This window comes from Microtus pennsylvanicus, chromosome 18, assembly GCF_037038515.1.
Source record: "Microtus pennsylvanicus isolate mMicPen1 chromosome 18, mMicPen1.hap1, whole genome shotgun sequence".
In the NCBI taxonomy this organism is placed as follows: Eukaryota; Metazoa; Chordata; class Mammalia; order Rodentia; family Cricetidae; genus Microtus; species Microtus pennsylvanicus.
Genome location: NC_134596.1, coordinates 3,270,197 through 3,287,266, shown reverse-complemented (window position 1 = coordinate 3,287,266; position 17,070 = coordinate 3,270,197). Strand labels below are relative to the sequence as shown.

The 17,070-nt window shown below is 52.1% G+C and overlaps 1 protein-coding gene across 3 annotated transcripts in view; it reads left to right on the top strand.

Moving 5' to 3' along the window:
• The window catches only part of Trpm4 (transient receptor potential cation channel subfamily M member 4), a 31,940-nt gene extending 16,420 nt beyond the window's left edge, over positions 1-15,520 (top strand). For all 3 annotated transcript variants that reach the window (XM_075953267.1, XM_075953268.1, XM_075953269.1), the window contains 13 exons: positions 529-658; positions 1,025-1,170; positions 3,614-3,726; positions 4,001-4,078; positions 8,146-8,562; positions 10,362-10,494; positions 10,737-10,911; positions 11,222-11,399; positions 13,437-13,633; positions 13,829-13,961; positions 14,079-14,151; positions 14,240-14,345; positions 15,164-15,520. In XM_075953267.1, coding sequence (XP_075809382.1) covers positions 529-658; positions 1,025-1,170; positions 3,614-3,726; positions 4,001-4,078; positions 8,146-8,562; positions 10,362-10,494; positions 10,737-10,911; positions 11,222-11,399; positions 13,437-13,633; positions 13,829-13,961; positions 14,079-14,151; positions 14,240-14,345; positions 15,164-15,168 — 1,884 coding nt within the window. In that variant the 3' untranslated portion in view covers positions 15,169-15,520. The remainder of the gene's footprint in view (positions 1-528; positions 659-1,024; positions 1,171-3,613; positions 3,727-4,000; positions 4,079-8,145; positions 8,563-10,361; positions 10,495-10,736; positions 10,912-11,221; positions 11,400-13,436; positions 13,634-13,828; positions 13,962-14,078; positions 14,152-14,239; positions 14,346-15,163) is intronic.
• The last annotated feature ends 1,550 nt before the right edge of the window (positions 15,521-17,070 follow it).

Sequence of the window (17,070 nt, the reverse complement as noted above, 5' to 3'; positions counted from 1 at the left end):
ACCTTGGCTTCTGGAGGCTGACTGACCTCTGACCTCACCCAGACTGCATGCCTCTTTTGTTGTTTGTTTTGAGGCAGGGTCACGAATAGCCCAGGCTAGCCTTATTAGCCAAGGCTGCTCTTGAACATGTGCACTATGCCTGGTTCATGTGGTGTTGAGACTCAAACCCAAAGCAGGCAGCTTGCCAAGGGTACTGCCACCACCCTACTTTTGTCTTGCTGAGGCAGAGTCTTCCGTGTAACCCAGGCTGGCCTGGACCTTGTGAGTCTCCTGCCTCAACCTCATGAATGCTACATGTGACATGCCCCCCAACTCTGAGTTATTAAGAACGGTGATGACGTTGTATACAACCATTGTCTACTCCCAGAACTGTCTGTCTTCCCAGACTCAACCCATGAACTTAGCGCTCCCAGGGCTCCTGGCCACCACTCAGCTATTTCGTGTCCTGGGTGTGATGCTAGAGACCCTGCTCATGGCAACGTGCAGCGTCTGTCTGAGTGAACCCTCTGCCTCTTTCTGTCTCTCCAGGGCTCCAACTCAGTGGCCTCTGCCCTGGGGGCATGTCTCCTGCTCCGAGTGATGGCTCGCTTAGAGTGGGAGGCGGAGGAGGCTGCGAGGCGGAAGGACCTGGCAGCCAAGTTTGAGAGCATGAGCGTGGGTGTGTTGGGGAGGGGTATCGTGGGCACGCACGGCACCCTCCACTCTCCTTCTGTGGGTGTGCTGGGGAGGGGTATCGTGGGCACACACGGCATCCTCCACTCTCCTTCTGTAGGTGTGCTGGGGAGGGGTATCGTGGGCACGCACAGCACCCTCCACTCTCCTTCTGTGGGTGTGCTGGGGAGGGGTATCGTGGGCACGCACGGCATCCTCCACTCTCCTTCTGTGGGTGTGCTGGGGAGGGGTATCGTGGGCACGCACGGCACCCTCCACTCTCCTTCTGTGGGTGTGCTGGGGAGGGGTATCGTGGGCACGCACGGCACCCTCCACTCTCTCCTTCTGTTCTCACCGGTTCCCTTGTCCACAGACCTCTTTGGAGAATGTTACCACAACAGTGAGGAACGAGCGTTCCGCCTGCTTCTTCGACGCTGTCCCCTGTGGGGAGAGGCCACCTGCCTTCAGCTTGCCATGCAGGCAGATGCCCGTTCATTCTTTGCCCAGGATGGGGTACAGGTGAGCATGTGACTCAGACAACCCTGAGCCCCATCCCTGGAATCTACTTGTCCCTAGAACAGTGGCTTGGCCAGGCAGTGGTGGTGCACACCTTTAATCCCAGCATTCAGGAGGCAGAGGCAGGTGGATCTCTGTGAGTTCGAGGCCAGCGTGGTCTATAAGAGCTAGTTCCAGGACAGGCTCCAAAGCTACAGAGAAACCCTGCCTCGAAAAACCAAAACAAACGCACAAACAAAAGAATGGTGGTTCTCAACCTGTGTGTTGCCACCCCTTTGGGGGTCAAACAACCCTTTCACAGGGGCTACATATGAGATATTTACATTGTGATTTATAACAGTGGCAAAATTACAGCTATGAAGTAACAGGAGATAACTTTGAGGCTGGGATCCCCGCATCACGAGGAACTGCCTTGGAAAATGGTGCCTCCCTCTCATGAGCTGTTTTTCCACAAGGAGACCCTACCTGCTACCACAGCAAGGCCTGTCTCTAACTTTTGCCCCCAGTAGTGTTGGTGCTAACAGGAAGTGCCGCTGCTCACACAGGAAGTACGGCTTCTCACACAGGAAGTCTTTGTCATTCCCATAGGAAGTGCCACTCCATCCACAGGAAGTGCCACCAGTTCCCCAGGAAGTTCTTGCTACTTTACACTGTCTAGAGCTCTCCTTCTTCAGTTAGTGACTCCATGGACAATCGTCCAGCGCTTCAGACAGAGATGTGCTTTGGTTTAGGAAATCCCTCCCTGTAGTAAAGCCCTGTTTGCTCTCCACACTCTCTCCAAACCTGACAGTCCAACATTCTGAAAGCTACCGGTATTGGGAACTGAGATCTGAAGGGAGCTCAGAAATCCCGCCCTCAGTGAAGTTCAGCCCATGCAACAGGAAATTGGGTTTATCCCAACAAGAGGTCCTGCTGCCTTGCCTTCTGAGCTGGCATTTCAGACGATTGGTGAACCTCATGGATTCCAGCTCTGCTGAATACTCTTTATGTTTGTTTGTTATGGGCCAGTCTTGTGTATGAAAAGGAGAAAACACCAAACACCAGCACTCACCCTCCGGGGTTAAATTATCTGGTCCATGGAAAGTTCTTGACACAATGCCTGTCCTATAATATCAATAAAAGTTGCCTGCGCTGGGCCTGGGGCAGGGGTTCACCAGTTAGGGTACTGCTGCTCTTACAGAGGACCCAAGTTTGATTCCTGCTCACGGTCGTCTGTAACCCCAGTTCTATGGGATCCGGTGCCCTCTTCTTATCTATCTGGTCACCATGCCCATTGTGTTAATCCCATAGTGTTAACCCCCCGGGCAAGAATAAGATCACTAGCACAGTTTTTGAGCCAAATTTGAAGCATTTTTTTTTATAACAAAACATAACTTCAGCCATCACAATAGTACACACCCAAGCATTCGGTGAGCCACACCCATGTGCGTTAAAAGAAAAGTTGGCTGGTCAGAGGCAGAGGCTGGCAGATCTGTGAGTCTGAGGCCAACCTGGTCTACAGAGCGCGTTCTAGGACAGCCAGGGCTACACAGAGAAACCCTGTCTAGAAAAACTGAAAAAAGAAAGGAAGGAAAGCTGGCTGTTCCATTCTGTTGGCCAGCCCTGAGGAGGTTGCCTTTGACCACCGTCCCCAAATTCTGACCGTTGAGACCCAGTGCAGAAGGTTAGAGTCTCGGGTTGGGTGCAGTGTGGATTCACACGCTCATGCCCCCACTCTCCACAGTTTGTGTGGAGACTCACGCGCACACTCTCTGGGGTTGGGTGCAGTGTGGAGACTCACGCTTACACTCTCTGGGGTTGGATGCTATGTGGAGACTCACGCGCACACTCTCTGGGGTTGGGTGCGGTGTGGAGACTCACGCTTACACTCTCTGGGGTTGGGTGCGGTGTGGAGACTCACGCGCACACTCTCTGGGGTTGGGTGCAGTGTGGAGACTCACGCGCACACTCTCTGGGGTTGGGTGCGGTGTGGAGACTCACGCTTACACTCTCTGGGGTTGGGTGCGGTGTGGAGACTCACGCGCACACTCTCTGGGGTTGGGTGCAGTGTGGAGACTCACGCGCACACTCTCTGGGGTTGGGTGCGGTGTGGAGACTCACGCTTACACTCTCTGGGGTTGGGTGCGGTGTGGAGACTCACGCGCACACTCTCTGGGGTTGGGTGCAGTGTGGAGACTCACGCGCACACTCTCTGGGGTTGGGTGCAGTGTGGAGACTCACGCGCACACTCTCTGGGGTTGGGTGCAGTGTGGAGACTCACGCGCACACTCTCTGGGGTTGGATGCGATGTGGAGACTCACGCGCACACTCTCTGGGGTTGGGTGCGGTGTGGAGACTCACGCTTACACTCTCTGGGGTTGGGTGCGGTGTGGAGACTCACGCGCACTCTCTCGGGTTGGGTGCGGTGTGGAGACTCACGCGCACATGCCCCCACTCCTCTCCACAGTCTCTGCTGACACAGAAGTGGTGGGGGGAGATGGATAGCACCACCCCTATCTGGGCCCTGCTTCTCGCCTTCTTCTGCCCACCTCTGATCTGCACCCGACTCATCCCCTTCAGGTGAGTCACCTGGGGGCTGGGGCTCATCAGCCCTTGCTGCTCATTGCCCTCTGACTTGGCCACCTAGAGGGTCTCTTTCCTGGAAACAGTGTCTGGAGGGAATGTTCTGGAAGATGAGGGCTGTTAGGCTTCTTCTTTATAGGCAATTTCTTTAATGTTTAGGCTCTGCAGGAGGGCAACTCACCTCTCTACACTGTTTGTGGTAAAATAAGTTTGGGTCTTTCTCAAGAACCTCTTTATTTCTCACTCTGTTCCTGCCCTCCCCCCATGGCAGGAAGTCAGAGGAGGAGTCCACACAGAGGAACCCCGACTTCGACATAGATAACAGCATCAATGGAGCAGGTCCTGTTGGGTGAGTGACGATTGTGTCGGCTTCCACTTCCCATCAGGCACTGGAGCGAGGCCTGCAGGAGGAACTGGACTTGTAGGAGGGCACGGCTTCAGTGAGGTGGCTTCTAGAAGGCCACACTCAAGGACTCATTGAAATTTGGCCCGTGGGGCCAGTGCGGTAGCCCTGCAGGAAAAGTTGCTTACCACACAAGCCAAAGGCCATGCCCGACTCCATGATGATGGAGAGAAACAGGTTTTCTGATATTGGTTTTTTTTTTTCAGACGGGGTTTCTCTGTGTAGCCCTGTCTGTCCTGGAACTCACTCTGTAGACCAGGCTGGCCTCAAACTCACAGAGATCCGCCTGCCTCTGCCTCCCGAGTGCTGGGATTAAAGACACGCGTCACCACCGCCCAACTCTCCATGAAGAGCGGACACTTGTGATGTCTGTATGTGTAGTCTCAGTATGTGTAGGGTGAGTCCATGAAGAGCGGACATTTGTCATGTGTGTATGTGTAGTCTCAGTATGTGTAGGGTGAGTCCATGCAGAGCGGACATTTGTCATGTCTGTATGTGTAGTCTCAGTATGTGTAGGGTGAGTCCATGCAGAGCGGACATTTGTCATGTCTGTATGTGTAGTCTCAGTATGTGTAGGGTGAGTCCATGCAGAGCGGACATTTGTCATGTCTGTATGTGTAGTCTCAGTATGTGTAGGATGATATCAAGCCTACCAAGGCCCTGAGCCAAACAAACAACACATAACCTCCAGGAAAACAAAACGAAAGGGCCAGGAGCTAGATAGGAGAATGCGTTGTACGAGCGTGAGGACCAGAGTTCAGGTTCCCAGGCTTGCGATGAGCATCTGGGTTTGGCAATGCGTGCATGCACTGATGCCAGCCGGGCTGCGGGACGCGAGAGTGCCTCGGTTCTGCCAGCCGGGCTGCGGGTGGCCAAATCATCGAGCCCTGTGATAAATATAAGACATCAGACATTGACCTCTGATCTCCCCATATCCGGGTTCTTAGTCTGGATAATAAAATAATTTAGAAATGGACAGGGAGGACGGAGAGAGGAAGCAAATCCTTTGGCCATGGAGGTTGGCAAGCAGGGGCATGATGGAAAGACAGAAGGGGTAAGGGGCGCTCCAGAGAGCTGGTGAGAAGGCCCAGATCATCAAGGAAACATTGTAGCCACACAAACAGCACGGGAAAAGAAAAGTGTCTTTCTGAGTTAGGAGTCGGGAAATGGGGCAGGGTGCTTGTGGAGAATTAGGAGTGCTGGTCCTGGGGAGGGGAGGACTCCAGGACCAGAGACTGGCCAACTGTGCTGCATTAACTCTTTTTTTTTTTTTATTTATTTATTATGTATACGATATTCTGTCTGTGTGTATGCCTGCAGGCCAGAAGAGGGCACCAGACCCCATTACAGATGGTTGTGAGCCACCATGTGGTTGCTGGGAATTGAACTCAGGACCTTTGGAAGAACAGGCAATGCTCTTAACCTCTGAGCCATCTCTCCAGCCCCTGCATTAACTCTTTAAACGCTTTAAAAGATTTTATTTTGTTTTTAATTATGTGTCTATGGATTTTTGTGTTGTGGGCTCTATGCATGTGAATGCAGTTGCCTTCTCAGACCAGAAGAGGGCGTTGGATCCCCTGGAACTGGAGTTATACAGGGTTCTAAGCTGCCATGTGGGTGCTGGGAATTTTCAACACAAACACAGACACACACACCACACATGCATGCATGCATGCAAGCGCACACACACATACACGTATACACATACACGCATGCAAGCGCGCACACACATACACGTACACACATGCATGCACAGGCAAGCACACACACAACTCCCCACACTGTTACCTCAAATGGAATAAGAGATAACTTATTCTAGAGCCAGATATGAATGATCAAAGCTTGGGAATGATAAGTTTTTGCGTCCCCAATAAGCCTCTCCACTGACGCAATAATCCGAATCAGACCAAATCAAACCGAATTAGAAAAAGCCCAGGTTTAATGGATACCAGCACCCCTGGGTGACCTTCCAGCCCCGAAGAGGAAAGGAAGGAAGGAAGGAAGGAAGGAAGGAAGGAAGGAAGGAAGGAAGGAAGGAAGGAAGGCTGACTATTTGACAGCAGCATCCAGGCCCTGCATAGTCTCTGCTGTCTTTCTGCCTATGGGCCCCTGTAGATAGCATCTTCCCAGGAATGCTCAGGGCCAGAGCCAAACCTGGTCTTACAGAAGAGCAGCCAGTGCTCCGAACTGCTGCTCTCCAACCCCTTAGTTTCTTCTAGGTCACATTTCCTTTTCTAAAATTTGTGCAAGTGTGGCTTTGTTTGGGGAGGGTGTGGTGCACGCTCTGCATGTGCGGAGTTCAGAGGACAGCCTGTAGAAACCCGTTCTCTCCTGCCTTGGGGATCAGTTTCGTGCTACTTAAGCCTGGTGGCAGATGGTTTTCTTTGGAGTAGGTGACAACGCTGTGTGGTGCTTTGAGTAGTTTAGAATGACCTAGCTCTACACAAAGTTCCCTGTGCTCACAGATGGCTAGGAAACCAAGAACGCTAAGCACACAGAGTCTTCTTTCCAATGGAGGAAATACAGATCGTTTATTTATTTTATTTTATGTTCATTGGTGTTTTACCTGCATGTGTGTCTGTGATGTCTGTGTAAGGGTGTCATGGCCCCTGGAACTGGAGTTTTAGACAGTGGTAAGCTGCCATGTGGGTGCTGGGAATTGAACCTGGGACCTCTGGAAGAGCAGTCAGTGCTCTTAACTGCTGAGCCATCTCTCCAGCCCGGTTCAAGTCCTTTTAATTTTTTTTTAAATATTTATTTATTTATTATGTATACAATGTTCTGTCTGTGTGTATGTCTGCAGGCCAGAAGAGGGCACCAGACCTTATTACAGATGGTTGTGAGCCACCATGTGGTTGCTGGGAATTGAACTCAGGACCTTTGGAAGAGCAGGCAATGCTCTTAACCACTGAGCCATCTCTCCAGCCCCCTTTTAATTTTTTTAATGTAGATTTCTTTACGTTTGTTTTATGTGTATGGGTGTTCTGCTTGCCTGTGTGTCTGCACATTGTGTGTGTGCCTGGTGCCCACAGAATCAACTGGGAATACAATTATGGACCCTTGTGGGCTGCCACGTGAACACTGCAAATCACATCCAGGGCCTCTGCAAGAGCAGCTGGGACTCCTAAACCCTGGGCCATCTCTCCAGCGAAGTTAGTTTAAATACACTGCTAGCACAGAAATTCAATCCCTTTTCCTGCCACTCTCTTGCCCCCAGCCCTGGGCACCTGAGATCTCATCTCCTGACTTTATCTATAGATTTGCATGTTCTAGAAACTTCCTTACTGACGCTAAGGGCTGTTTTCTGGCTGGCTTTATCCTCTTCGCATCCTCTAGCCTGGGTTCCTTCTGCTTTTTTTTTTTTTTTTTTTTTTGTTTTTTCAAGAGTTTCTCTGTGGTTTTGGAGCCTGTCCTGGAACTAGCTCTTGTAGACCAGGCTGGTCTTGAACTCACAGACATCCGCCTGCTTCTGCCTCCCCAGTGCTGGGATTAAAGGCGTGTGCCACCACTGCCCGGCTGTTCGATTCTGCTGGGTTTTTAAAGACAGGCTATTGCACTCAGTGTTTCCGTTCAGTTGGTGGTGGTGTTTGTTTTTGTGACACGGTTCCCCTATATAGTCCTGTCTGGCTTGGAACTGACTGACTGGGTCAGCAGCGCTGGGGTAAAAGTTGGTAGACACCACGCCTGCTTATGCACACTTTTTTTTTTTTTTGCTATTTGTTTTTCTTTGGTGTTTGTTTTGTTTCTTCACAAAGCTCAGGCTGGCATCAAACACATGGCAATCCTCCTGCCTCAGTCTCTAAAGTGTAAGGAGGCATGAGTGGCCACCACACAGTTCCTCCTTCCCTTCCTTCCTTGCTCTCTATCTCAGGCCTGACTCAAAAGTCAGTTTCAAATGTCTTGGGTTTGCCAGTGCCTTCAGGTCTCCAGAGTGCAAAGTGGTACTGTGTGGAGGTGTCCAAGGTGGGCAGCCAGTCCAGACTCAGGGGTGGCTGAGGCTTGCTTTCTTGCAGGCCTTCGGAGCCCTCCGCGAATGTGGTCCTGGAGAGGCGACGGCGGCCAGGACGTGCCCTCTGCGGTGGCAGCTGCTCCAAGCGCTGGTCGCACTTCTGGGGCGCTCCGGTGACCGCCTTCCTGGGCAATGTGGTCAGTTACCTGCTATTCCTGCTGCTGTTCGCGCGCGTGTTGCTGGTGGATTTTCAGCCCGCGGCCCCCGGTGTCTCCGAGCTGCTGCTATACTTCTGGGCCTTCACGCTGCTGTGCGAGGAGCTGCGCCAGGGCCTGGGTGGCGGCTGGGGGAGCCTGGCCAGCGGCGGACCTGGGCCCGGCAAAGCTCCCCTGCGCCACCGGCTGCACCTCTACCTCTCAGACGCCTGGAACCAGTGTGACCTGCTGGCACTCACCTGCTTCCTGCTAGGCGTTGGCTGCAGGTGAGTGAGCATCCCCGGCTAGTAGGCTAGTAACTCAGTGGTAGGCGTGACCCAGTGGAGGAGCCCTGCCCAGAATCCCCAGGGAGGGCCTAGTTTATTCCGCTGGGTGATGGATGGACAGCTACCTCCCCTTTACTGAAGCGGTCCTCAGCTGGCACACTCAGAGGTAGGCTCCTCCAGGCCACGTGAGGATGAAACAGAGTATCCTGGCATGAATGATTTATTCAAACCGAGAGGGAGATAAGCGAGTTTAGCAAACTAAAATTTCTGTTTGTCCCCTGCCTTCTTTTGTGTAATTTGTGTGATATATTGTCTGAGAAGACAGGGTCAAGGCCCTGCTGCGTGCAGGAAAGCCAGTGTCAAGGACATATTCGATTAAGCACCCTTTTTTCAAGATCTAAAAAAAATCTTTGAATCTTGGGAAGGAGAAACATCCTCACCTCCAGCCTAAGTGGCGAATCTTCCTTTGAGCCCGTGCCCTCCAGGGGGACACTTGGTTATTTCTATTTATTTATTTGTTTTATTTATTTATTTATTTTGGCTTTTTGAGACAGGGTTTCTCTGTAGCTTTGAATCCTATCCTGGAACTAGCTCTTGTAGACCAGGCTGGCCTTGAACTCACAGAGATCCGCCTGCCTCTGCCTCCCAAGTGCTGGGATTAAAGGCGTGCGCCACCACCGGCAGTTCTATTTCTAATTTTTATTGATGCAAAAAATAAAAGTTTACATCCCTGGTGTAAGGAGTGTGTCAAAGGGCACGTGAATTGGTTATATCTCTGTCTAAATAGCTTCCCCCGTTTGCCTGCCTGCCAGCCAGAAGGAGCCATAAATGCCCCGGTGAGGATACTCTAGGCAATGCTGTCAATCAAATCAAATTTACAACCTTGTCAATCTGACTCCTGTAAATTTTCCATTTATGCACCTTTGACCACTCCATATTTTAGGGGCCCTCCTGCCCTTTTTTGAGACAGGGTCTCACTCTGTAGCCCAGGCTGGTGTGGAACTTCCTGTAGAGACCAGATGGAACACGCTAGCCCACTGAGCATGTGGCTCTGGCAGGCCTTGCCCTTCTCCCCCGTTCCCTCTGCTGTGCTGGAAACCATTAGATTTGACCACTCCTCCTCCTGAGCCTGGCTACCAAGGTCCAGCTAGCAATCAAGGCCCCCTTTGGTTCACCAATTAACACGCTCAATTAAATTAAACACCTTATCCTAACACAGGGTTCCCTCTTTTATCTTTTTTATTATTATTTATTTATTTTTATTTTGTATCTGTCTGTATGAAGGCATCAGATTCCCTGGAACAGGAGTTACAGACAGTTGTGAGCTGCCACATGGGTGCTGGGAATTGAACTCTTAACCTCTTGAGCCATCTCTCCAGCCCCTCCTCTTTTATCCTTACAAACCACCAGCTGCCCGTGTCCCAAGTCTGCTCTCTATCCCGAGAATCCTTTATCCTCCAGGACAAAGACCCTGCCTCCTCTTCCTTAATCCCTTCTCCCTCTGCCTCATCTTCTGCCTCCTGCCCTTTCTCCCTCTGGGGCAAATAATCTTCTTTGTGCTGAGAACTTGGTCTTGGGGATCCTGAGCTGGAACTGCCAAAGATCCTTCAGCCTCCGCCTCCACAGTGCTGGTGTGGGGCACTGCAATCTGCTAACATGATTCTTGGGGCACCCCCATCATTATACTGAGACCAGAGAAAGGTGGTGTGGTCAGAGGGTCCCTGCTTCTGCCCTGTGAGGCCTCAGCGTCATCCGAGGAGACCCCTGATCTATGCTGTGTGTGACTCCCTACACCTCAGGCTGACCCCTGGGCTGCGTGACCTGGGCCGCACCGTCCTCTGCCTCGACTTCATGGTCTTCACTCTGCGGCTCCTTCACATCTTCACAGTGAACAAGCAACTGGGGCCCAAGATTGTCATCGTGAGCAAGATGGTGAGGTTGAGGATGAGGGGCAGGGCCAGGTGTGGAGAAGGCAGAGGTCAGGGCAGAAAGGTGGGCTGTGAGTAGGAGGTGCCAGGGAGGGGAAGGGGTGGCCAGGGGAGAGGTAGAACTTTTGAGCTGGTCAGGGCCAGGAAGAGGCAGGCTTTAGAGGATGCTGACTGTCTAAAGCAAGAAGGTAGCCAGGGAGTGGGGAAGGACAGGTCATACTCAGCCCCATTTTCCTCTGTTTCCAGATGAAGGATGTATTCTTTTTCCTCTTCTTCCTCTGTGTATGGCTTGTGGCTTATGGGGTGGCCACAGAGGGGATCCTGAGGCCCCAGGACCGCAGCCTACCGAGTATCCTGCGTCGCGTCTTCTACCGTCCCTATCTGCAGATCTTTGGGCAGATTCCCCAGGAGGAAATGGATGGTAGGCAAGGGTTCTCCAGCTGAGTCTGTCCCTCAGTCTGTCTGTGCCTCTGTGTCCCAGTCCCTTCCCCCTTTCTTTTTTTTTTCTTTTTTTTTTTTGGCTTTTTCGAGACAGGGTTTCTCTGTAGCTTTGGAGCCTGTCCTGGAACTAGCTCTTGTAGACCAGGCTGGCCTTGAACTCCCAGAGATCCGCCTGCCTCTGCCTCCCGAGTGCTGTGATTAAAGGCGTGCGCCACCACCGCCCGGCCTTTCCCCTTTCTCTCTCCCCCTCCCTGCCTCCCTCTGCTCACTCTCGCTGTCCCCCCCTGCAGTGGCCCTCATGAATCCAGGTAACTGCTCTGAGGAGCAGGGCTCCTGGGCTTACCCAGAAGGGCCCGTCTCGGGCTTCTGCGTGTCCCAGTATGCCAACTGGCTGGTGGTGCTGCTCCTCGTCGTCTTCCTGCTGGTGGCCAACATCCTGCTGCTCAATCTGCTCATCGCCATGTTCAGGTGCGCCTGCTTTCCCACCCAGCTCCTCCCAGCCCGAGCCCGCTCAGCATCCTATGTCCTGACTTCCACCCAGTGCCCCACTTGGACTTGCTGCTGTTTTGGCATGTTTAGGCAGGGTCTCACCCTATGCCCAGGCTGGTCCTGGAACTTAGGGTGATCCTACTCTGCTCCGCGAGTGTTAAGATGCATGGGCCACCTTGTACCAAATGCTTTTAATTTTGATGAAGTCCACTTTGTTGAATTATTCTTTTGTTGCTTGTAGTTTATTTTATTTATGTGTGTGAATATTTTGTCTGCATGAGTGTGTGTGTGTGTGTGTGTGTGTGTGTGTGTGTGTGTGTGCAGCATATGCATGCAATGCCTTCAGAGGCCAGAAGGGGGCATTGGATCATCAGGAACTGGAGTTGCAGGCAGTTGTCAGCCACTATGTAGATGCTGGGAGCCAAACTGGGTCCTCTGCAAGAGCAGCCAGTGCTCTGAACCCAGGCTGAGCCACCTCTCCAGCCTGCGTTTTGCTTTTTGTGGCTTATGCTCGTGCCGTCCTGCGTGAGGGTCTGTGAGAAGGCCAGAGTCGAGAGGTGTTCTTCCAGGTTCTCTGCTAGGAGTTTGTTTTGGGTTTGAGCGCTGACTTGTGGCTCACCGGCCCATTTGGAATTACTTTTGTTTGCAGTGTGAGGGCAGGTTGAATTTTATTCTTTGTGTCCATTCAAGAGAGTTGATTAGAGACACTGACTTTAAGGTCCTTGTTAGAACCCCTGGACTCCAGTGGGCGTGGCCAAGCAAGCCTGTTGTCCCAGCGGGAAGGTAGAGACAGGAGGATCAGGAGTTTAGGTTACATGAAACCCTATATCGAAAATCAAACAAGGGCTGGAGAGATGGCTCAGCAGTTAGGAGCACAGGCCCCTTTAGAGGGGACGTGGGTTCCCAGCACTCACATGGCAGCTCACAATGTCTGTAACTCCAGTTCCAGGGGATCTGACATCCCTCCCTGCCCCCCTGGCCTTTGCGAGCAGTGCGCTGACGTGCATGTAGGCAAAACACCTATACACAGAAAAATAAATAAACCTTAAAAAAAAAAGCCAAGCTGGGTGTGATGGTGCAAGCCTTTCATCTCAGCACTCAGGAGGTAGAGGCCAGCTGATCTCTGAGTTCAAGGTCAGTCTGACCTACAAAGTGAGTTCCAGAACAGCCAGAGCTACAGAAAAAGACAAAAAACAAATTGAAACCTATATCAAGTAGCCATTGTGTTATTTTGAAAACCACAAAGCCAGGATGGCAGGGTAGAGTTGGGTACTCAATTGGACACTTGCCTAAGCTTAATCTCCAGAACACATGGACAATTCCCAAGCATGATGCTGGGTTATTGCAATCCCAGTACTGGCAAGACAGAGACAGGAGGGTTTTGGAGGATTCTGCTCAGACAGGCTAGTCTAATCAGTGAGCTCCTGGCCAGTGAGAGACCCTGCTTCAAAGGTAAAGGTATACAGCGTCTTGATGATGCCATCAAGGTTATCCTTTGGGCCCCACTTGCACACAAATATGCATCTGTCCATATACACACGTTCCCACACATGCATTGCATAGACAGACACTGTGCCGGACAGATGGCTCAGGAGTTAAGAGCACTTGCAGCTCATTCACGAGGACCAGAGACCCCAGCACCCTAATAGGACAAATGGCAGAGCTCAGGGTCCAGGGGATCTTACACCCATTTCTGATCTCCACGGGCACTTGCCTACAAAATCTTTATTCCTTTCATATGTGTATGAGTGTTTGCCAGCATGTATGTATGCACACCACCTGAGTGTAGTGCTGGCAAAGACCAGAAGTGGGCGCTGGATCTTTTGAAGTGAGACAATTGTCAGCTACCTCCAGAGTTCTGGGAACTGAAGCTGGGTCCTCAGCCGGAACCAAGTGCGCTTAACTGCTGAGCCATTTCCGCAGCCCCTGACTACTTTGTCTTGCCTTCTGAGACCCAGTCCTATGATCAAGGTCTTTTATTGGCCTCCAGTGACCCTTGACCTCCGACCTCCACAGCTACACCTTCAGCAAAGTACAAGACAACAGCGACCTCTACTGGAAGGCACAACGCTATAGCCTCATCCGGGAATTCCACTCCAGGCCTGCGCTGGCCCCGCCCTTTATCATCATCTCTCATGTGCGCCTCGTCATCAGGTGGCTGCGCAGGTGTCATAGGACTAACTTGCCCGCCTCCCCAGTCGTCGAACACTTCCGTGAGAATGGAGCGTGGTTTGCAAGGGGGCAGCACTCGGGAGGGGAAAGGGAAGAGAGACAGGTCGGTGAGGTTCGGGAGGGGAGGGCGTGGTCTGCACCCATCTGGGGGCGGGGTCTGAAGAATTTGAAGGCTTTGGGGAGGGGATGTGGACCCCGGTAGGCTTGCCCATTGACTCCTGGACTTGGCCCTGCAGGTGTCTATCTCTCTAAGGAAGCAGAACGGAAGTTGCTGACTTGGGAATCTGTGCACAAAGAGAACTTCTTATTGGCACAAGCTCGTGACAAGCGAGACAGTGACTCGGAGCGCCTGAAACGCACGTCTCAGAAGTGAGGCAGGGGCCTGAGATGCTCAGGATTCCCCGGGTGGGATGCTGATGCGCTTGCATCCTACTGGAGGCTTCTGCAGGTCGGCTGGCCCCAGGCTCTGAGCGTCTCTTTTTCTAGGGTGGACACGGCACTGAAGCAGCTGGGACAGATTAGAGAATATGAGCGGCGTCTGAAGGGGCTGGAGAAAGAGGTGAGGACTCGGGCATGGCAGAGGGGGAGGGGCAGGGATGGGACCGCCTGATTCCCTACTCCTGCCTTGACATACCCTTTCTTCCCAGGTCCAACACTGTACTCGCGTCCTGAGTTGGGTGGCCGAGGCCCTTAGCAGCTCTGCCTTGCTGCCTCCAGGGGGGCTGCCCCCTCCGAGCCCGCCTGGGTCCAAAGGTCTGTCTGTGCCCTCCCGTTGTCCCTGGATCCCTTGCTTGGTCTTCTGAAGGCCCTGTTGGTTCTGCTTGTGTGTGGGTCTGTGTAGTTGGTGTGAGCACATGCATGTGGCGGTCTGGGGTGGATGTCTGATGCTTTCCTCCATTTCCCGCCGCCTGGTTCTTTGAGATAGGATCTCTTCCTGGACCCCAAATTCTCCAGTTGGCTGGGCCAACTGGCCGGTGAGCTCTGGGAAGCGGTCGGCATCTGATCTGCCCCACTCCCTTGACTCCTGAAGCGGGTGCTGTGTCCACCCTAGCGCGCCTTTTTACATGGGAGCTGTGTTCTCGCTCCGGTTCCGTATCTCTTGGTATGATAAAACACTCCAAACAAAAGTAACTTAGGAGATGAAGGATTCATTTGGCTTCCACTACCGGGTGACAGTCCATCAGTGAGGGAGGCAGGGCAAGGACGGGAAGGTAGACGATGTCAGAGGTAATGCAGAGAACTCAATCACAGCCAGAGACGAACCAGAAACCGCGGAGCGACGTTGCTTGGTTGCTTGCGGGATCACCGAGGCTTGGTGGAGCTAGCTCCCTCCTCCAGTTAGGACTCCTCAGGAAATAGTACCGCCCCCAGGGGGCGGGCCCTCCTACACCAATTCACAATCATGACAGCCCCACAGACACCCACAGGGACCAGTTTGATCTAAGCAGTCCCGCAGCGAAGCTCTTCCTCTCTAGCGGAAGCTCAGCGGGAGAGCCAACTGAGCCGCTCCTGTGTTCTCTGCTGCTCTCCCGTGGCCCTGCTCACCACCTGCTGTCTTCTATCTCTTCTAGACTGAGTTGAGTGTTCCTGGTGGATTCCTAGGTATTGGCGTCCATAGAGGCTTCATTTCCAGAGTTGGGCCCAGCCTGCCTCAATCTACACAACTGGTGGCCTTGTCGTCACCATGAGCCCCATGCTGGGGATGGGGGTTGTCGGCTCAACAACCTCAGAGTGTCACCATGGGAACCCCAGCAGGCCTGGCTCCTCCCAGTGGCAGCCCCACCTTGGGTGGATCAAACTCTGAGCTGGCAACGCTGGGCTCTGCCACAAGCAGAGGGGGCCAGAGGGTCCCGGGGTTACAGGGACCATAGACCCTATTCACAGCTTCCCCACAATGGGGAGAATAAAACCTTTTGACAGAAATCGGAGCGCACGCCTGACTCAGCCCGGGCAGGGGGGACTAGACCTTGGGGTTGGTGGCTGAGGTAGGCTGGGAATTTGGGTCCTTGATGGATTTTATTTTGCTCTGTCTCCAGACCACTACACCTGCCGATGTGGCCCCAGCACCTCTGTATAGACCTCTGTTTTAGGGTCTCCCTTCAGATGACAGGGGGAGTCTGAGTTGCTGCTGCTTTCCCGTGCGAGCAAGAGACTCAGTTCTGGAGAGGGGCAAGCGCCGCACTCATCTGCTCTGGCAACATGCAAAATTTGCATGTTGCAGATTTGGGGAGATAAATGTGTATGTGTCTTTAAAACGCCTAATTAGTGGAAAATTGCAGGCCACACTCACGCGGGGGTTGAGGCGAATCCGCATCGTTACACATTGCAATTTAACTAAATAACCCACAACAAACTAAGCTGGTAATGACAAGGCTGAACGGACAGCGATTATTAGTTAAATTAGTGAGAAAGCCACCAACAGCCAACACATCCAAAAACCAAAACTTAAACATCCTCCCAATTGGAGGGGTTCCAGCTCCCTGCCTCTGTGGGTGTGGAGTCATGTTGGAACATGGCCAAGTGTGCATCAATGAGACTCCCAGGAAATGCCAAGTCCATCCCACCAGCCCACATAGTAACCATGGCGGCAGTAAGAAGAGGCCGCGCCAGCACTAGCTGACACTGACACTGCTTCATGGGTACAACTCTTCCTGTCAAGCAGTGAGAGCACATCCATCTCCTAGCAGGTGCTAGCAATTTAGATTTATTTATTTTTAAAAAATCCACTTATTAAAAATAAAAAAAGGGGGCAGTGGTGGCGCATGCCTTTAATCCTAGCACTCGGGAGGCAGAGGCAGGTGGATCTCTGCGAGTTCAAGGCCAGCCTGGTCTACAGGAGCAAGTTCCTGGACAGCCAGGACCGTTACACAGAGAAACCCTGTCTCAAAAAACCAAAAAAAAAAATACACTTATTAGTTTATGTACGTGTGTGTATACATGTAGTCCCGTGTATATGGGTGGACACATGCATGCCACAGTGTATGTATCAGTTTATGTACGTGTGTGTATACATGTAGTCCCGTGTATATGAGTGGACACACGCATGCCACAGTGTATGTATTAGTTTATGTACGTGTGTGTATACATGTAGTCCTGTGTATATGGGTGGACACATGCATGCCACAGTGTATGTATCAGTTTATGTACGTGTGTGTATACATGTAGTCCCGTGTATATGGGTGGACACATGCATGCCACAGTGTATGTATTAGTTTATGTACGTGTGTGTATACATGTAGTCCCGTGTATATGGGTGGACACATGCATGCCACAGTGTATGTATTAGTTTATGTACGTGTGTGTATACATGTAGTCCCGTGTATATGAGTGGACACACGCATGCCACAGTGTATGTATTAGTTTATCTACGTGTGTGTATACATGTAGTCCCGTGTATATGAGTGGACACACGCATGCCACAGTGTATGTATTAGTTTATCTACGTGTGTGTATACATGTAGTCCCGTGTATATGGGTG